This window comes from Danaus plexippus, chromosome 7 (genome assembly GCF_018135715.1).
Source record: "Danaus plexippus chromosome 7, MEX_DaPlex, whole genome shotgun sequence".
Taxonomy (NCBI): Eukaryota; Metazoa; Arthropoda; class Insecta; order Lepidoptera; family Nymphalidae; genus Danaus; species Danaus plexippus.
In genome coordinates, this window is record NC_083541.1 from 3,646,815 (window position 1) to 3,669,097 (window position 22,283).

At 29.0% G+C, this 22,283-nt stretch overlaps 4 protein-coding genes across 5 annotated transcripts; all 4 read right to left on the bottom strand.

The window, feature by feature from the left end:
* Positions 1-3,767: 3,767 nt before the first annotated feature.
* LOC116770660 (uncharacterized) lies at positions 3,768-5,791 on the bottom strand. The gene is made up of 4 exons (XM_032662229.2): positions 5,479-5,791; positions 5,065-5,257; positions 4,670-4,973; positions 3,768-4,215 (listed from the first exon to the last, which is right to left on the bottom strand). The coding sequence occupies exons 1-4, from the start codon at positions 5,734-5,736 to the stop codon at positions 4,200-4,202; spliced, it is 771 nt and encodes a 256-aa protein (XP_032518120.2). The 5' UTR covers positions 5,737-5,791; the 3' UTR covers positions 3,768-4,199.
* A 7,484-nt stretch (positions 5,792-13,275) lies between these two features.
* On the bottom strand, positions 13,276-14,969 carry LOC116770703 (uncharacterized). The gene is made up of 3 exons (XM_032662295.2): positions 14,655-14,969; positions 14,358-14,550; positions 13,276-13,985 (listed from the first exon to the last, which is right to left on the bottom strand). Exons 1-3 carry the CDS (start codon positions 14,910-14,912, stop codon positions 13,681-13,683), a joined length of 756 nt encoding a protein of 251 aa, XP_032518186.2. The 5' UTR covers positions 14,913-14,969; the 3' UTR covers positions 13,276-13,680.
* Positions 14,970-15,970: 1,001 nt separating this feature from the next.
* On the bottom strand, positions 15,971-19,530 carry LOC116770731 (uncharacterized). Of its 2 annotated transcripts, none has more exons than XR_004353552.2 (3): positions 17,412-17,660; positions 16,854-17,043; positions 15,971-16,255 (listed from the first exon to the last, which is right to left on the bottom strand). XR_004353552.2 is itself a non-coding variant. In XM_032662326.2 (3 exons), exons 1-3 carry the CDS (start codon positions 19,466-19,468, stop codon positions 15,990-15,992), a joined length of 690 nt encoding a protein of 229 aa, XP_032518217.1. In that variant the 5' UTR covers positions 19,469-19,530; the 3' UTR covers positions 15,971-15,989. The 2 variants fall into 2 exon arrangements, 1 of the variants encoding a protein (XP_032518217.1); XM_032662326.2 differs by lacking the exon at positions 17,412-17,660 and adding an exon at positions 19,235-19,530.
* Positions 19,531-19,726: 196 nt separating this feature from the next.
* Positions 19,727-21,599, bottom strand: LOC116770764 (uncharacterized). Its single transcript, XM_032662364.2, has 3 exons — positions 21,238-21,599; positions 20,509-20,701; positions 19,727-20,436 (listed from the first exon to the last, which is right to left on the bottom strand). The coding sequence occupies exons 1-3, from the start codon at positions 21,493-21,495 to the stop codon at positions 20,156-20,158; spliced, it is 732 nt and encodes a 243-aa protein (XP_032518255.2). The 5' UTR covers positions 21,496-21,599; the 3' UTR covers positions 19,727-20,155.
* Positions 21,600-22,283: the final 684 nt, after the last annotated feature.

The window sequence follows — 22,283 nt, forward strand, 5'->3', positions numbered from 1 at the left end:
CAAAATTATGAGAAAAATTCAAATATCCCAGTTTTTGGTTTTTTATTGTTATCTTTTCAAAAAAATATTTATTTTGTCACAAAATTTGGTGAAAATCTACATTTTAATGTCCCAAATACACTGTAATTTATTTGATAAGAAATATTTATTTTTTCAGCTTATTTTGAATTAATATCAAAAAAGCACCCTCATTTTCAATTGAAAAATCACCCGTCGAAATATCGGCTTTTTCCAAAAAAAATTGTGTTTGCTGTTCGTTGAAATCCCTACTTTCCAATGTCGAATATATATAAAATATATGTATATAAGTTTCATTCTACTATATTTTTCTTTCACTTTTTAATAATTTAAAAGGCTTCTACCCTGGCCTATTAGGCATTTCGTTCTATCTATAATTCAATCGTATATTAATAACATTACATAAAAACAAACTCTTATTGTAGATTCGATTTATTTACCAATGTTTTCTTTTAACAAATTGAACTTATTAACACTAAAAATTAAAAAAGATGAAATTTAATATGATGCTCCCTACAATAGTAAACATTTCGCAATATATAATAAGTCGACGTTAGTACGGAATATAAAAAAGTATTAAGGAATGTCCACACCTTTGGAAAATGCTCACCTTATTTAGCTTTCTGCGGAACGGGTTCAAATCGAATGGTTTGAATAACGTAAATCCAAATAAAATACAACGACGTCTAACGAAACACTTTTAAGTTATACTCCTAGATTAAATTGGTAAAATTTATTTAGGTTTTAAAATTCTTTTGTGTAAAATTTTTATATTAAATGGAAAACATAAAAGTGAGTATAAATATTTTGAAATAAAGCAAAATGCGGAAATATGTTTCTTGGAATTATATGTTTTGATATTAGTCTGTAGTAAAGTTTCTGTGATTTTGCGAAAATATAAAAATCATACTGTCATCCGAAAACAAATCCAGTGCACTCGTTCAGAAACTATCAAACGATCACAATAGATAAGTAGTTCGTGTAGGAGCAGTTTATCTTTATGGCATCTGAGACTAAAGGAAACTACAGAGAAGAGTAATAGCCCTCGATACGCACATTCTGGATTAGAGCATTGTTACCTTCGCTAACTTACTTCTGATAAATACTAACTGACCATAGAAATTTTAGAAGCGATATTAACTATTTTATAATTTAATACATACATATTTTTTAATAAATATATCTATCAATATAAATATATTTACACTTCTTGATTCATTTATATAATTTTTCTATTATTATTTTAATATCTTAAAACACATTCAGATAATAAAGTGTTTTCAATAGTTTTAGTTTTTCATTTTATATTATAAGTGAAATATATATATAATAAATTCTTTTAATTAAAAACAACGCAATAAGTTTTTGGTTTCTGAAAATTATGAAAGGTGAAAAGTTTATAAAAATAACACGATTTTCGATTCTGATGAATGTTTTTGAACTATTTTAAATTAAATTGAAATTACGAAACTAAAAATCATCAAGTCACATACAATTCATAGGAAAGTATTTCTCAATATTAAACGGTATTTTTTTTTTAGTCTCGCAAAAGAAGAGTTCTGTACAACTTCATAAATTACAATATATACATTTTTTAGTTTATTACTAGCACACAGAGACACTTACAATCGTCTTGTAAACAGCATATTAAATTTTTATATTGCTTCTAAACCTAAGTTATAATTAAAATCTAAGACATTTTTTAATACGGAACCCTAAACATCTTTTCTCTAACGGAAAACTGCAAGACACGCTAAGTCTCTCAAAAATGTATCCGAGCGATAGATACAATTTATCTCAAGTAAGGAAAGAATTTCCGGAATTCCTAAGTGTTGAAAGCAAAAAGTCTCCTTTTAATTTTCCTATAAAAATTTATATATAGAATATAAATATATATTTTAATTAAATAAATATTTAGATTTAAATGACTAACATACTACACACCTATTTAACAATGATCGAGATAATCTTTATCTTTGTCTTTTTCTTACATCTTTGTCGAAGTTCCATCAGTTCTTAAAAGATAAGTTTATATTTTGCATATATTATAAAAGTTCATTTGCAGTCGAATCATCTTTATCACCAAATTATTAACGGCCTAGTGCTTGCTTGTCCTTATTTTGTCTTATTTTGTTATTCGTTGAAAATCATTGGATGGTGTTTAAATAATTCAGCCACATATAGATTACGGTTAAAAGGAATTTGTAACATTGCACCAGATCTAAAAACAAATTTATCATAATCAAAAGGAAGTGCATATGTATTATGAAATTTTAGAGATAAATAGTAATCCAATTGACACTATCTACATAAAAGAAATAAATTTGCAAGGAACAATATATTAATGTGTTTAGTCATTTGGGAGTTACTATGGAATAAGTGGATAAAATGGAGACACGTCAAAGTTATAACAATCGTTTATTATTATTTGAAGTTAAAATAAAATATTCTACATTTTTGCCCCAATAGCGCTAGTGTTACTACGATACTAGGCATGCCGCTTGTCTTTATTTTACATGATTCATTCTGGTCTAGGGACAACATCGATGGCATAGTTAGGATTCAGAGACATATATAATGACTCTATGTCACCATATGAAAACTATATCTTCAATTGACGTCCAAAAGATAAGTTATCAATAATTTTTTTGTATATATTATTGTTATTCATAAAGTCATTGGCACTAATATTGAGTTAATTGATTCTCCAAAACTTATAATTATACGTATATGAGTCTTATATACATACTTATACGATACGAATCTTAATTTTCTTTCGATTTATTGTAATTAATCTTTAAGTTTATGATCTAAAATGATAGTCAAAAAAAATTTAAATAACACAAGTTTTACGGACTACATTCTAAAAGGTGACTGAAAGAAATCCTACTCATAAGATCCAAAATCCTACTCATAAGATTGCCGTAACTTCAAAACACTATTTATTATATAAAGAGTATCTCATAAGTAATATTAGTTTTCATTTGTGAGAATTCTACGCCACAAATCAAACAAGTTATTGTTAAAACTAGTCTGTATTTCATTTAAGAGTACAATTGTTTCCCTTTTTAAAATAATTATCTCTTTGTTTATTGACGACGCCATACTTTTTTAAAATAAATAAGATAAATATGAAACCATATATTGTTGACATATCACTGAAACGATAGTTCAAAGAAAATGTGGCAGCAAGGAAAATATGTGAAAATTTTAGTGAAATGTTTGAAGAACAAACGGCAAAGAATTGGTTTAATCGTTGCTATAGTGAAGATTTGAGCTCAATGGTTTTGAACTCCTACCACTTTCAGCATATTATAGCACGAACTTTTTACCTCTTGGATTAAAATCATAAAATACTATAGGCACTACATCGATTATTAAGGCTTTATATATTAATAAACAATTATAAAATATTAACACCCAACATTAGGTATGTCTCTGTCTTGCCCTGTTGCTGACAGATCCGGGGTGCACCAACATAGCGGCCGATGGCTTTCGCAGTGGTTTTAGTGAGTAGGGGCCTGCCCAGGTCGAGTCTCACACATCCTCTCCGGCCCCACCAAGGCCGGTGAGACGGCTCGTAAAAAGAGTTTCCCTGCGTCATCAAAAAAAAAAAAAATGTCTCTGTCTGTATATCCGTCTAACTATCATGATGACCTTTTATATATGATTTTACTTCATCGGCACAACGACGAGTAAGAAAATTATAATTTTGTTCCTCTCTGTGTAATCATTGTATTCATCAAATATCCATGTCGTAAAATTTTATTGCTAACATTATTTATTGATTGATAAAATCACAACTGTTATGAATATTATGTATAAACATTATCTTAATGACTTACAAATCATAACATTGTTTAAATTTTAATTATGTTAGTGGCGACATAAGCAGATCAGAATAGCTATATACATTCTTAGAAAAAAACATCAGAATTGACTTTTAAAAGTAATATTCGATACAATTTCAATATTAATTTATTAAATTCACATAAAACTAAAGACAATTTTAAATTAATAACTTTTAACTATATCGATTTAAATTTATCGTGAAATGAAATCTGAATATAACACAAACGAAAGATTTAAACACACTTCGAAAAACCACGATCGATTAATCTGTCACACAAAAAAAGTCCTGATCTCCTCTGACAACTGCTTATATGTCGTTCGAGCCTCCCCTATCCTCTCATATTCCTACAATATATTAAACCAGTGTCATATTATCAGTATCAAAATTGATTCGCATATATATTTTTTACAAATACAGATGCTGGAACGATAGTATATGATTTGTTTGTTATTATCAATGGCCATATAATCATTTATCAGAGTTAAGTCAATAAAGGCAGATGTCTCCAGTTACGTAGTGAATTTATACTTGAAATAAATAGACACACACATATATATATATATATATATATCATATTTACTAAGCAATATAAGAAAAATTTCATTACAGAGAATCCGAAACTTGAGGTATAACAATTGAAACTACTATATTCACTTAATATCAAAAATATTTTATTACTTTAATGCCTTATTTATAGAGAAATATTATATAAAAACACTTTTATTATTAAATAATGTTATCCTTCTTATAAATTTATTGAATAAGAGTCTAAAAGTAATAATATTACAAATATATTACCTTCTCAAGCATCCTATAGATTTTTCAAAGAAGGTAAAAATTGGAGTAATAATACAAATTAGTGTAAAGCAGCCAGTGAATGCTATGATAGTATATGTAAAGGGTGGTGAGGCCCAGTTTTTAAAGGACCCTTTATTAAATCCATAGCATAATGAAATGGCAGACATCGCATAGGCAACAATACCAAAAACAATGTGCGTGATCTTGGATAAATTTCCTGGAAGACACTTCCGTAATTCGAAAGCATACCAGGAAGTTAAGCCGTTAAACAGACTCGCTACTGTGAATACCATTGCAACCAGGGCTAAAAAGATAAACAAATATCAGTTATATGATTTTCATGTCTAAGATTTCAGTCATTCTTGTCATGATAGTGTAAAATACTTATTACTCACCAAATTGTCCATGCAAGGTGTTAAAATTCACACTTTTTGCTAAGACCATAATAAAACAACCAGCAAGGGCTAGAGCTGATCCAACGATTTGTAGAATGGTGTGCGCTCTCTTCTTATCTGCTAAGCGTAAATAATTTGACCATCCATTGTAAGGACACAATGATAAAATTGCTTCTGACATAAGTAATTGGAACTAAAACAAAAAAAAATACGATAACACTCTCATAATACTTTTTAAATACTATATACAATTCCCTCCCCTTCACTGATATAAATTATTCCAAAATATTACTGTTTCAAAATTGATGATTTAAGACAAAAGTAAATATTCGAACTAATGTAAGCAAAATCAATGTGGATACTTTTTCGCAATGATAAATATTTCACTATAAGAAATCACCGAAATATACTCACACCAATCACACACAATACAATATGCAGCATCGTTGTTCCCAGAGGTAATGTGCCTCTTCTGAATGAGAAAAGAAGTGATATTCCAACCGTTATACCGATTAATATATGCGCTAGTATATTAAGCGAGGATCGAAAAATTTTTAAACCATAACTCCCCTCATTAGATGAGATCTCCGGCATCCGGTTTACAAATTCTGATTCGGAAACTTTTCCCTCAGGATCCCCGTTATTCCCAACATCAATAGGGTTCGGATTCATTTTAGTCTATGTTTTTTTGCACTAGCTTCTCTTGCACGTTTTAAGAAATGAGAACGTCAACTTGCTTCGAATTTATATATACAACACGTTAGAGCAGATAATAATTACAGGCTTATCGCTTTCGACTCTAGTACGATCCAGTATTATTGCTAGTATATAAAAAATTCTAATGATGATTGACCACGTTTTTTTTTCGTAACTTATAAGGTGACTTAGCCCTCTAATAACAGGTTAAATTCGTGCATTTTGTTTAATTCTCAAGCAAAGTTTTAATTTACTATAATAGCGTGAGTAACTACGTAAATAAAGCCTGATTTATATTTTTCATAAATAGTGTTTTGCATGAGTTCTTAATAATGTTTTAATTTGAAAACAAAAGCGAGTTTTATCTTTACTGAGACTACTCAGGCACGTGTCTTGTGTCGATAATTGCGTAATAAACATACATCTTTAAACATCGAGGTCACAAGTGAGGAATCCCCGCATTTATGCCATTATGTAAGTACAAACAATTTACTCTATTGATACATAATAAGAAGGACGGAGTTTTAAAACGACAACTATTGAAAATTCACTTATCACAACGGTAAAATTATTTATACACAGTCTTTTCTTTTAATATATAACAAAATAAGCATGATTATATTTGATATTTCAACAAAAACATTGAATTTGTTAATGAAATAATTCTAAAGCTTTTAAATTGATCCACTGTTGAAAAGTAAAGCTGAAATTTGAATCTGGAACACAAACAAAAAAGAAATTTGGGTCCTAATTGGTTCACCTCAAAAGATACACGTAAAAAAATTAATAGGTACCTCACTACATAAAAATATCACATTAATTAATGTAATGTTTTTTTCCATAATTTCGTTTTTAATTATTATAGACCATATACGCCAAATATAAAGAAGTTAATTTCTTAGCATCAAGTATAAATAATCTATTATATAATGGTGACAGAATTTGCAAACTAATTAATCATTTTGGCCACAAGCGTCTAATCGCTAATAACGGATATATTAAAATGATATTGGATATTGAAATACATCATTTTTAATGCCAAGCGTAGTCAAATATTTTGATTGAAAAAAAATTGTATAAAAAATATAATTCCTTAATATTTTAAAGGTAGAATGTTAAGGTCAATTAATCTATTCCAAAAAGGGAGGGATTCTGTATTCGACTAAATATATTTTGTTATTTATGTATGTTCGTATGTTCGCACATACCTCGATAAATCATACAGAATTTTCCAAAGTCGGAGGCACGGAACATCTACCTAACAACTCATAAAAAGTAAGGGTTCAATTAAGTATTAATTGTGATCACATTCGGTTAATATGTCAATAACTTAAAGTGCTAACATCTTTGGAGATTTTTCTTTAACACTTACTTGCTCATAATTGTAACATAATTAAAATTAAGAATAACTTTAACGAAGCATTTGTTTTGTATTATCTTTTTAAAAAGCCTCTCAAAAGGTTCTGTGTTTTACTGTACTGAGTAGTAAGTACCCTGTAATTTAATTAGTTGATATTGACCCTCCCTTTTATATAACTATTAAACCAATTGCAATTTACCTCATTAAAAATAATGTCTGTAATAGCTTCGATATCTTTGTATTGCAATTTTATTTATATATCAAAACTTTATAGTTTTTAACAAGCTTCAAGTTTTCTGTATCCGTTGTAAAAAAAGTTTTATGAAGTTTCTGTATTGATTCAATAAGTAAGATTATCAGTTATGTATTGTTTGATAACATTATAGACGTTTAATAAACGATTTTTGTAGCATTACATAAAGGCGTCACAAGTACTTAAATATTTTACTTAATAATTTCAATGAAATAATCCTCGTACAATAAGTAGTTTATTCAAGTGATCAAAGAATATACAACCCAGGACATAACTGTTTATGAGAATATTAATAATAATTCATGATTAAAGTAAGTTTTCACAGTTACAAATAAATATGTGTTGTTTAATGTTTAGTTTACAATAAAAATTGTAATATAAAATAATGAGAGCACAAAAATAATATCTTGATAAATATTTTATCTGTTATCATAAATACGTGAGAAATACTATCAGTGATAAAAGTATGACACAATGAGTCAAGATTTTAATGTGGCTGTCGGGCTATTTTTATACATACTCTATGTGGATCTTCAACTATGGACGATTAAAATTCTTGTCGAAAATTTATTACTATAATACGATATAGCTACACATACTTTCTACCAATCTTCTATTCATAAACCGGCACAATTTAAAGAACTTTTACAACGTCAATGTTATGAATGATTATTATCAGTACTAAAAAAGATAAACCTATCTTTAATTATTGAGATTTTAATGTAACAACATTTCAAAGCAAATTTAAAAAACTTAATTTATAACCTATAACAACATAACACACAGAAAGGGTAGAAAGATTTATGAATAATATTTCAGTTATTAAAGGTACAATATGAAGAGAATTGATCTTGAGAAAGTCTTCACTGGCAAAAGAAGTTTGTACATGTTAGAGCTTTGACTTTTTTACTTCTGGTTTTTCGGCTTTGACTTTGTGTTAAAAGTATAAGGCAACATCTATTATACGTCTTTGCTCGGAAAAAGGAGGTATGTTTATGTATGTATGTTTACCTTTGACCCCTTTGATGACTAGAGAAACAGGATACGTTATCAAATATCTTACAGGTCATTAGCTATTATATAAAGTACAAAGTTAATGTACTAACTGTCAAAGTTTCTAATATCAGTAAATGAGAACCAGAATTTCTTTTGTGGTACCTAGAAAAATTCTATTTAATCAAAATACAAAATTTCATATTATATCAGTTAAGTATAAATTAAACGATTAATAATTAAAGTTTTATCTTATTTCTAAAACTCATTTTTCTTTAGATTCAGAGTAAGTGGTATTATAGTAAGGTCCTAAGCAAAAGGCTGCTTTAGGTCAGACAACCAGTTTTTGGTTTTTGCTTATAATTTCAAAGAATAATCCAACTTCCATCATTTCAATTGAATGACGTAAGTATATACATTAGCTGTACTTCTTCTTACTAAATATGCGACTTACATCAAAGGTACACTCTAAATCTCTTGCCAGTCCAATGCCATCATCAACCACAAAAGAATAGTCACACTTGCTTTGTGAACAGCAAATTATATGTCGTATAGCTGAGGTGTACTTTTCATATGTCTTAAATATAATTTTCATAAGCACGCCGAAATATGTATATCCACAACGCTGTCGCCGTCTCCGTTGCCTTTGAGAGCCCAAATTTTCTACGCTCTGGATTCTGGTGGTTATAGGTTTGAAAATAAAATATTCAATCCTGTTGTCTACCGATTGATCAGTAATAGCTCGGAGACAATTAAACTTTATGAATGTCAGTGGGACTCCTTTTATGACCAAACTTCAGTATCATAGATGTTGACATACAGGTTGAAAGAGAAGCTCGGAATTTGACCTTGTTGCCAAGTCTTTCCCCTGGTACATAATCTATCTTAAATAAATATACCGAGATATTGGATCTAGATGACCATACAGCCAATTTTCTGTACCCTCTGCTGACAAAAGATCCAGAAAGATACGAAGTCTCATCCCCATTGTGAACCTTTAAGCAGTCTCTCAATAAGCCTGGATCAACATTTTTCCCGCCTTATCAGAAGCTTCAAAGTAACTAAAATACTAATGTGGCGGAACAAGTCGGTAGTTAGGAATTGGTTGCGCCACTTGTTTTGCAAATTAATCTTTGTGCTAGATTTTGCGTCTCCGCTTGACACCAATTAATGCTATAACTTATATGATGCTATAACTTATATGATGGTGGAAAAATTTATTTTCTTCACTGAAGTATTTCTTGGTGTCAAAACTAAAGGTTTGGCTGTATATTTCCTTGCTAGTTGCTCTAAGCTACAAAACTCCGATGAACCAACGAACAAAGTTAATAACAAAACGAAAGCCTTTAATTAAGCAGCCAAGTCCTATAAAAGCGATTTCAGCTTAGATATGATATTTAATTAAGGACTTTTAATTTAAATGAATAAAACTCGCGAAAGTCTTAGATATCATTAAGGACTTTTAATTCTACATATTACATTTTAATTGCAATCGATCCCAATCTATTAAAAGGAAAGAATCATGACAATGTATCTTGTTTTCAGAGACGTTTATGTAGTTTTACAAGGCAACTTTTTTACCCTATTCCTTTAAAGTAAAAGTAAGGATCCACTTAAAATTTGGATGAAAATTAATTTATAAATATTTATATATATGTACATACAATAAACCGCAGAAACTGTTGTTCCTGTACATTGAACAAATTTAAGAAATTATGTTCAAGGTCGATTAAATATATGTTATTCACTGTCTGTCTTTCTAAAATCCTTTTATTTCACGTAAGTGACTTGCCGGAAATTATCCGTATGCGCAAATAGTCGAGGGTGAAAAACGATCTGTATCAATTACCTTTAGTAGATCATTTTCATATGAAATCTTAACAAATACATGAAAGTGATCTCGGTTGCGGAAAAGTAACCGAAACGCCGGGAGTATGTAGTTTTAACAAAAAATAAAGCACGCGTAGTACATCCGAAAAATATTGGTTTCATTTAAATGAATAAAACTCTCGAAAATCTTAGATCTCCTCATGAAATTGAGTAAAAAATAAATATTTGATTTTTATTTCATAAAGAACTGTTGCAGTGCGAAGGCAAAAATCTCAAAGTCATATGTCATACAAACTTAAAGCATTGCCATATTCATGGCTTCAAAATCGAGGAGTAAAGTTCGCTAACGAATTTTCAAAGCTGTACTATTTAATAATGATTTACGCAAACTTTCTTTTCTGTGACTAACGGGTTGTAGATACGAATTCTTATGTCACTTATTTTTAGGTTTACTTTTATAGTATATAAATCTACTTTATATCACCACGGAAAACACGTTTTAGCCACAAATCTTAGAAATAATAGTGCATGAGGCATATAAATATTTCACTTGCTTAAATAAGCCTTACAGCGCCTACACCATTGTATTTACTTTTAGCAACATTAAGCCACATAAACTCTTTTCTATAAACGCTTTGTAACAGAGGTTTTTGGAAGACTGATTTAAAATAAAATACCCATGACAAGTATAAGAAAAAAATATTCAGCATATAATAGTTGGTGCCTGTAAAATCTTTTTTATAAATTCCTGGTTGAGTTCTTAATATGCTCAAATTCACAGTACGATAACTTGAAGATTAATCGATCAATATCAATAAGGTCTGAGCGTTCTAAAATGGATGAGAGAACCTAGCGTTACATTCGTTCCGTACTCTCTTTTTTCTTTGATAAAGAATAATGACGAAGTTTATCTGGGGCAGCAGTTATTAACGGCTACGATGATTATAGTTGGAAAAATATTTTCTAATAAAAAGCCAAAAGTGTGAAGAGTGAGTTTCTAAAACTTATATGATCCCATAATGTAGAGACCATAGTTATTGAATGACAACGCAGTGCCAAAGACATTTAGCTTTGGAACACTACAAATCACCATGGCTACCAAGTGTTTACTAACTGGGCTGTTTTTATCTGAAATTAGCCACAAGTATTTGATATGGTATGAAAGGTACAGAAAGTGGTCAAATGATGCTCTACATTATCGCACTGCGTTTTTATCACTTAATAACATGAGTGAGGTTATAGATATACAGGTTTGACTTAAATTCATAAATACCGGCCGGAGGTTTATATTCATTATTGGCTATTATTTTTTAATAACAGAACTACAAATTTCATTACGTACATACATTTGTGTAACTTCTTAAGTAAGTCCTTAAGTCGTAAAGAGCTACAAATTTCTAAAATAATAAATTGAATTAGTTTAAATTATTTCAATAGCTACTTTTTTAGTGTGCTTTATATATTTTCTTGTTATTTATGAAACGGACCACATACATAAACAAATCAAAAAAATAGAATTGCTGGAAGACTCAGCTATAACGTCATGTCGACGTGGTTTCACTAACATCTAAACATATGCTTATAATACACTGCTACTCGTTTTTTTGTTATTTGAAATAAAAAGAAATGCACTTCACATAAGCAGAAATTGTATACTTTTAAGATGCGACGTTTTTAAAATGTTTTTTAATTAATTGCGGCAATTGCAAGTAATTTCTAAAGTTTTAAAGAAGACTCGAGTCACGTGCCAGTGTATTTACTGGTTGCTATCCCTGAGAATGTTAATCTACCCAAGTACAATTGCTACCGTTACCGGTAAAGTAAAGTAAGACTACTTTGCTGCTGGCTTTTAAGTTCATGAGACGTTCATCAGTAGTTCTATCTACACGCTGCCTTCACTGGATTAATTGTTAAAAATAATAAACCTCAATAAATAAATAAATATGAAGCTAGATTATTATCATAAATACCTATAATAAATTTATTATCTACTCACAATAAATCTTACTTTAAATAATATTATCTTTTAACATTATCATAGTAGAACATAAAAGCAAATGGAATAAAATTTTGGCTGTGCGTCGGATGACTTGATTTTTTTTTTATTTCTTTACGAGGCCGCCAGTATCTCAGAGAATATAGTGATACAGTTTCTCAAAATTTGAATATCGGTTAGAGTGATTTTTCATTAGAGTGATTATTCATTTAAATTAGTCGTCCGCCCGTCTGCCACATCTCGTCTGCCCGTGATCACGGTTGCTGAAAAGTAACCGAAACGTCGGGAGTGTGTAGTTTTTTACAAAAAATAAATCACGCGTAGTTTATCCGAAAAATAATTAATTATCATTTAAATAAAATCATCATGGTCTCGCGTGTAGAAGTAAAATTTTTTTTCTTTCTTTTCTTCGTTCGATTTTTTTTTCGTAACTAATTAAATACATCTGACTACTGGGGAATGCAGACAGCCATTGCTAATATTCTGGCTCGATACCACTAGATGGAGCTAATAAAATACAATGTATTGAAATACTGAGAGAGTTTTGTCGCTGGCCGTTTCATAATTTTATTTACTTCTTAAACTGTCATCGATAGACAGTAGGAAAATACTGAACGGCATAAACTAACAAGCACTTTATGGAAGGATTTATATGCTTTCACTTGTTAAAGACAATTAAATTGGAATTTGTACTAAATTGTATATTTTTTATCAGATTGTATTTTATCAACATTTTTGTGGAAGTTTTGAGTTATCAAGAAAATATAACATCAGAATTAGACTTCTAGTATATAATATCTACATCACGTTTCACTACTCCTTATAGAATTTTGTCAAATAATACTATTTCATTGTTTTCTTGTCTTGAAAGGTCTGCATCGATGACATTAAATGTACAAATCCTAGTCAGTACCCAAAACATTGTTTTTTCAATATACATCTATATATAATCATATATTTTATTAGATACGTTTGTTTGTTCTTCGCTCTTATAACATTTCAAACCGACAATTTTTTTTTAAAAAACACAAAAAAAGTGCCTCTAAAAATTACACTGCGTGGTGTTTTGTAATAAAATCTTAAGTTTCAGACGACATCGCTGAAAGGTTCTATTTCAAAGGTAAAGTGAAATGAGACCAATTTTATTGGAACGACATGAATAAACATATTTTGTAAACATTTCATTACAATAAACATATTTTTTTAATATTATAAGCGTACCTTTCTATCAATACACAATTATGTAGCTAGATCGCAAGACATTTTGTAAATAATCGCTGGTACAAATCTCATTTATTATTTTATTATCATTATCTATGTAAAGTTATCTTATATCCTTACAAAAAAAAAATTAGAAAAAAATCACATTTTGGCACCCAATTAATTTTATATTGTTGTTATATTTATGTGTGCTACAAAAATATGATTAAACAAAAATCAATCACAAGGATGGAATTATGAGATTCTATATAAAAATTCAATTTTTTTTCATTTTATAAGTGCGGCCGTTTTACTAAAGCAATTGAAAAGTGGGCTGATGATGCAAATAAAGGTGAAACAGCCGGTGAAAGCCATGAGAGTGTATGTGAAGTCCTCGGATGCCCAACCTCTGAAGCTGCCTTTATTCAAACCATAGCACAGTGTTACAGCGGACATGGCGTAAGCAACGATACCAAACACGATATGCGTTATTTTGGACAGAGCGGGTGGTAGACAATTACGTAATTCTTGAGAGTACCACGAAGTCCAGCCATTCAAGAAACCGGCTACAGTAAAGACCATTGCAACTAAGGCTGAAATATGTAAAAATTATTACAGTATTACTTATATAATTTATACAGTATAACCAAAAGGAAATTAGGAATCCAATAGATTTATATTTTGTAGAAATGTTTATAGATTTCATTGAAGTGTATATTTTATTCTGGTACGGTAATTAATATTAAATAAAATTTAATGACTGCCATAACATAGTCTTTATATAACTTACAAAAGATATATTTATATATAATACAAAGCAATCTTTTCGTTAAGTAATCAATGTTATCCTTTTTGTTTTTAATTTTAATATTAAAATTCTTCTTTAAAATTTAATAATTTTTTCTCTAAGTTTTTTAGTCTAATTTATTGTTTTATTCCCATTCAGGGGTATTAAAGTAACTTACCAAACTTTCCATGTAATGTATTGAAATTAACATTTTTTGAAATGCTCATAATGAAACATCCGGCAAGCGCTAGAATTGAGCCAGCCATCTGTAGTATTGCGTGTGTCCTCTTTTTATCAGTTAATCTCAGGTAATTAGACCATCCATTATACGGACAGAGGGATAAAATTGCTTCGGACATAAGTAACTGAAACTAAAAGGAATTATTATGAGAAATCATTTCTATTTTTATAACAAACTTTCCACAACACTTATATAAATAAGTCAAGTAACTTAAATAGAATTAAATTTACTTACACCAATAACACACAACACTATATGAATCGCGGTAGTACCAAGAGGCAAACCTCCTCTAAAACAGTACAGGAGTGACACACCAACTACTATCCCGATTAATAAATGGGCCAATAAGTTCAATGATGATCGAAATATTTTTAAACAATAACTTCCATCGCCAGTGGGAACTATCTTTGGCATTTGGTTACCAGGAATTCCTCCTGAAACCACTTCAACCCCAGCGCCAGTGCCGTTCAAATCAGCGGAATTTGAAGACATTTCTATGTATACCTTACAATACTTTAATGCTTCATAGAAAACGAAAATAAAGTGAATCTTGGTTTAAATTCTATTTATATGATAAGTTAGGAGGTAATCGTAACGGTCTTATCAATACAGATTGCGATATTCCAGAAACACATAATAACTGCAGCAAACACCATTTATCACTTACGATATTAATATTTAGATAAAATTAATTTGATCATTCACACAAATTACAGTTTCATTTTGTTGCTTTTGAAAACTGCAACTTATAGGAGAATCAGAGTATTATGTAAAACCTCCTTGAATTAAATAATTAAACTATTTGCTGTGAAAAGATCATAAGAAAAAAAAATCAATAAAATCCTTTTGTGTTCGATATGATAATTGTTGTATACGATTAAAAATACCTCATAATTAACATGTTTCTTTATAGAATATCAGGGAATGATTAATCTTAAGCAAATACCGTACGGTTGATGATAATTAATAAATTTGGAAATAAAGTTATACATCAATGCACATCGTTTAATTTATACACCAACCTGACATCGCAAAAAAAGATTTACAAATAACAGACGTATATATGAATCTTTAAAAATCTTATTGTCTTAACCCCCTTGTAGATAATCTTCTACCCACGACTGTAACCTGTTTATGAATATTTCATATCACGTGTAATTTTAGAAAAAGTTTAATATAATTGACAGCGACAAAGATATACATGAGTGGTCATATCTCTACATCATTTGCATCACGTACATAGAGACAAATCGGATAATCTTAAATTTCTGTCAAGACATGAAAATCACTCGGGTTATCTTTCACTCGGGTTTATACATCTTATTCTACAAATAAGAATTTTACAAATCATGAACATTGGTGACGTTGTACTCGAAGATATCTATAATATTATTTAATCACAATATAAATATTTAATTTGTATACATTTTATCTTTAAGTAAATAATTAGTTAAAGATAAACTTATATAGCATCATATCATCGACATTTTTAAATTCCGTACGATTATAACCAACCAAAATATTAATGTAGTAGATATTAAAATACAAAGAAACATATATGTTTTATTTTTATATTCTCATCATACATTTTATAAAACTGGATGCAACAATAAAACTTGTATAGAAAATTATAAATCCCGTCAAAATAAACACCACGGCGGAACCGGACCAATTCATGAAGTCAGATTCATATAAACCACTACAGAGACTTATTGAGGACATAATGAATGTAGGAATTCCAAATGTAGTATGGAGTAGTTTCAAATAACGCCCTTTCAACAAAGCCCAAGGACCTACTAAGAACGTAAAACAAGCCAGTAATGTGGCTGCGAGGCCTGGAAGTGAAAAAAGGATTACTTAAATATATTAAATATTTGCTCGATTGTAATATCGGCACTATTATTGATTAGACTCCGATAAAATCAGATTTAAAATGTATTTTTATTGTAAAATTTAATATGACCTATGATAAAACAATAAAAATATTTGATTGTTTGAAGTCTGTTAGTTTTCTATGTTTTTAATCACATGATATGATAACAGATAGCTGTCACGTTACTGCCTAATGGATTGAAATCCAAAAGAATCACAATTTTAAATATATTTTTAGTCATTAGTCATTTTAATAAATAATATATTTTATAAGAATAACTAAATTACAAAGACTTCATGTAATTTAAAAATAGTATTTTCTCTCAAATTTTTTCGTTATCTAACTATCCTCATGATACCTAGAAAATGCTAAACATTTTCAATGATTTTATTTTTTTTATATCTGTACCTCAAAGATCTTAGAAAAAGAGTTGATAAAATGATAGCTAACTGAAAATAAATTTCACATTTTTTTTTTAAATTTCAAATGTCAATGTACTTTTATTAATTACTATTAACTTGCTAGGATAAATAAAATTATATGTATGTATAGAAACTCACTGGCAACACCGTGCACACGCCCTGATACACCCTTAGATGTTACAATTACTACTGTTCCAATAAAGACACAAGTTAAACCACATATCTGCAAGAATACATGAGCAAATCTTCTATGCCGTAGCCGCAAAGGCGTGGACCAACCGTTCGCATAATTTAAACTTAAAATTGCTTCAGCTGCGAAAAAGTGAAACTGAAATTAAAATTATAAATTAGGAATCGCATTCCTAAACCAAATTTACCAAATCTGATTATGTAATACTACTATTTATTCTATAATATAACTCAATATTATTTAAAATTAAGTACATTTTAAACCTTAGTAATATTCTATAGTTTTGTATTGCATTAGTTGATAACCATCAGTTTTAATGAAATTTTCAATTACATTTTTCTTGAAGCTCTCGCTTTATGACACCTGATGTTTATTTTTAAAAACTTTTACGACTACATTAGGATTTCAATGTTTGAGAATATCGGGTGGATTCATTAAATATGTACATCTTTCATTGCAATCAAAAAGATAAGATATGTTTCTTATTGTATTTATGATCTACTTACTCCAAATGTACATAAAAATATATGTATATCAGAAAAATTTCTATGCAACATATACATAAAAACAGTGGTTAGTGTACCACCGATAAACAGTTGACATAAACCGATGGCAACAGAGCAAAATACTATGTTCCAATATTCACCGCCAGGATCAAATATAATGGTGCGCATCTGAATATATTTTATACAACATTTATTGGCCAAATTTCATTAAGTTACGTAACTTTGACACGGAATGACGTATGCCATATCTAGATGTACAAACGATGTGCAATACAGTCATTTTAAGACAATTTTTAAATAGCATTAAAACTTTTTATTGAAAATAAATGTTTATAGTTACTGTGTTTTAATGGGAATATCATATTTTGACATATTATGATACAAATATTTCACAAAATAAGTAAGAATAAAGCCAGCAAATAAATAGAGAAAGATAAGCATACCAAAATTTACAGCGATTATTAACCTTATATTTGTACCGACAACTATAGTGTACTTTGACCATATACGCAAAATTAAATCTAATTAAACATTCACTCGTATTGTCTTATAACAATAATTAAGATATCTTAAAGTTCTTTACAAAACGGTCTAAAAGTATCGCCTTAGCGTATAAAAGAGATCCAGACATCAAAACACTTCATTAGCCATCTTCACAAAACCACAATTGTAAGTTGCTATTTATATATAAAGTATAATAATAAGCCCTACAAGCCTTGTTCTGTCACATCTAACATATGTTTCAGACCAGAGAGCTGGGTAAGGGTTACAGATCGTTTTTAAAACCATAGATCATGGGTAGTAATAATAAAGTCCTTATTTTCGACTAATATAACTCTAATTAAAGAAAAAAAAATACAGTTTTACTTTAGGATTATGACATCTTCGTAAACGGTTATGAAGGTGTGAGATCTATCTGAACAACTGATAGACAACTGACAGTTATTTAAAACATGCTTAGCAAAAAGTATATTAAAAAAGTTTGTAATAGGTAATTGTCAATAGTTAAATTTTATATTTTTCGACCGATTTTCTTAATTTCATCAACCTTCTGACAATAACAAATACAGCAAAAAAAATAATTAAATCGATCTAGCCGTTTACGAGTGAGAACTTGTTCAAGGAAAATGGGAATTCAATTTTACATATATATATATATATATATATATATAGATTTCTTTTAAACTTTAGATTTTCTCAATAAAATCTTTTATCTCAGAATTATATTCCATATTAAAATATTTATTTATTTATTTATGTACCAAGAGTAGAAATAGTTACAAAATTAATTACAAAAGAAAAGTGATGCACAAAGAATAACTTATCTCTTAAAAGCGATCTCTACCAGAAACCCTTTTGATAGAGGAAACTAGATGAGAAAGCGTTGTGTAGGTACAATAAAAATAGAGAAGGAAAAAAAAATAAAGAGATTTATATATAAGCATACAATATATATAATAAAAGAAAATTTAGACATTGTACATACATAGATATATACATAAATACACAAATAAATATACACATAAATGTATACAAATAGTATAAATAATTACGTATGTACTTATATAAATATATTATTAATCATAGGCTTACGCTTATTACGTTCGCATGATGTAGAAAGGTTGTTCCAATATAACGTATTATTGAACAGTTAGAAATACTAACACAATCATTATGTTCTTTATTCCTTATTATTTAAAGAGGCAAAATAAAATACAAAAAAAAAAACTACTATAATAAATTACAAATATTTATCCTACTAGTGTTACTTATCTCAAAGGTACAGATAAACTAATAATAGAAAAAGCCCTAGGAATACTTACACCAAAAGCACACAATGAGGCATGAAGATCATTCTTAACCAATGAATAGAACAGTGCCGTCATAACAACGGCCCCTATTAAAACGTGAGATAAACCATTGAATATAGCACACCAGACATTTCTGCAGTAACGATTACTGGGCTCTATGATCAGGATCCGCAATGTTTGAATCTTTGCCCCTTTGGGCTTCGGGTTTCTATTTGAGTCATTGGTTTGATCAGGTTTCTCAGTCATATATATTTATAAAATGTTATCTGACAACTATTTCAATTTTGACAAATTTATAATGTCATTTGGGAACTCTGAGCAAAAATAAATTCAAATACTGTAATTATATCATTGCTGAAATAAATGTCTAATGAATACTTCATTTACAAATATATTGATTTACAAAAAAAATAAATAATATTCCCAACATGATGTAAAAGAAATGCTTATATAATTTTATAATATGTATATTTTGTATTTAAATATTAAAACATTAGGCCTTTTTGGTCTTTCTTTTGTCATATGTCTTCCATATTCCATATAATCTTACGTTCCATAAGTTTGGTTGAAAACCCAATAAATTACCTAACTAAGTATTGTCAAATCCAGTCATTCTGAATTTCTATATTTGATATGGACTACGTGACATTAGCGAAACCAAAACGTATCTAACAACCTACAATTTGTCAAAATCGGTTAACCCTTTTCAATCCCTAAATAAATTTGGATTAAATTCAAATATGATTAAAATTTATTACCATTTACATTACATCATTATTACATGATGTTTCAGATCATTTATAATAAATAAAAAGAACATTTTAGAATTGGTCCCAGTATAATATTAAAATGACACAAAATATAAGCCTCATTCATATTGATAATATTTCGAATAAAACTAGAAAAAATCTACAAATAAGTTTGTATGTTAATTTATATATTCCTAAAGGGTTGATATATAACAATAATTGTGTAAATAGCACAAAATATCAATAAAGCGTAGAACATTTCAACTGTTGGCACCCACTCTCTGAACGAAACATTTATAACGCCACTGATAAAACACGCCGATGATGCTATTATAGCTGGGATTCCAATAAGACGATGTATAATAATTATTATACGTATCTTACTTTTAGATATGATAAGGCCTATAAGATACGCTGTAATCCCTATTGCAGCATTTAACAACGCAAGAACTGTGGCTGCTGCACCTGAAAAATAATAAGACATGAACGAAATTTAGAAGTAAGTCAAACATAAAATGTAATACATTAAAATGCAACCTATATAAAAGTGAAGTGTATAAGTTGTTGGATTATAAGCGAAATAAGAAGCGAGCGCTCCACCGGCTACAAGTCCGGAGCTAAAAATCTGCAGCATACCATGCTCAAACCTCCGATCTACGAAACTCATTGGAGCCGAGGCACCAGTTAAATCGTTCAAAATTAAAACACCAGTCGGCATAACCAATTGAAACTGAAAGTAAAAAAATAATTACTACCGAAATTTTTGTTACTGCGTAAGCCCTATTCTCCCTATAAGCCCTTTTGATAAGTTTTACTAGACAAAATCCTAAGAAAGGACTTTTAATTCAATCCACACTAAATTTCTAAATGTTGCTCATTTCGTGTGATCCCTATGAGGTCGTCTGGTGACACTATATTATCTCTAGCTAAGAACTTTATTGGCTCATAAAATCTATTGAGATTTTGGCAAACATATGTATATGTGAATAATTATAGACCCAAACTCAGATTTCGAATTCATATCATTTTTGTTATAAAAAAATAATGAAAAATATAAACAATAATCGATATTTAAGAAAAAGGGTATTGTTATGAGAAAACCAGGAAATTAAATTCAATTATACGTTTATATATATTTAGATACGTTATACAATACAAGCGTTTATTCCCTTTCATATTATTTCCATGTTCAGTCAGAAAAAAAACTACATGTGTAAGTGTGCATCAGAATAAAAAATATAAATTCCCCGACTTGGTCTCGCTTACCCCAACTGTGCATAAAAAAACATGCAACGCTTTCAAGTATTCCCGTTTCTTAAAGGTTAGTGTATAAAATATCACGAAAATAGTTGTTACTGCCATCAACATCTGAGCCAATGTTATGAAAGCCGCTGCCCATGTTTTATGTCTGTAAGAATTCTTCGGCTGATCGACTAGAACTATTTTTACTGGACCTACAAATTCAACAACTTTCTCTGTCTTTTTATCGTCTACGCATTCTAAATTACATCCATATGATTTCATTTTGACATAGAAACTAACAAGTTTAAATGATTAGAAAATTATTATTTTAAATGTAAATAACAAATTATTAAGTTAACATTGATAATTTCATATTGTATGGTACGTCATTGTCATGAACGACAGATTGATAAATTCTACACAGATATTTACATGAACTTTGGTTATAAACTTAAAATAGTATGGAATCTCCTTGGCAGTAATTCTAGTTTAATAAAATTGCTTTATAAACTAGATTTGTTTTTCACAAAATAAAATTAAAGCGGTAAGTTACATGTTACTAGAAATTAAACTAATATTTTCTGATTTAAAAACTAAATACATACTCCCTTTTATTTTAAAATTAATAAAATACTAGTAATACGAAAATATTACTTTCATTTAAATGTATACTCGCGAAAGTCTTAAATCTCATACTACAACTTTAAAATAGACAATCATTTTCGTTTGTCTCAGCAGATACTTCTGTGATTAAACAAACGACTTAACCTGGTTCACTGCTTACCTTTAGATATTTTAACTGTCACTATTTAAATAGCTCGAGGGTTTAATGTTCTCATGATTCATGACCTTCTCCTCGTCATCCCTTGTCAATTGCACTATACCATGAAGGTTAAGATTTAGTTAATTCATAGGTAATATCGTAAAATATTACAAGGGTTAAATATTCAAACAAATTCAGTGAGAATGAAGCTATAGCAAACATAAAAATTAACATGGTATTTATATTTTTTTTTACATACATATTTTTCTGAGTGGTTGAGGCCCTGTCTATATTATTTTTCATACCA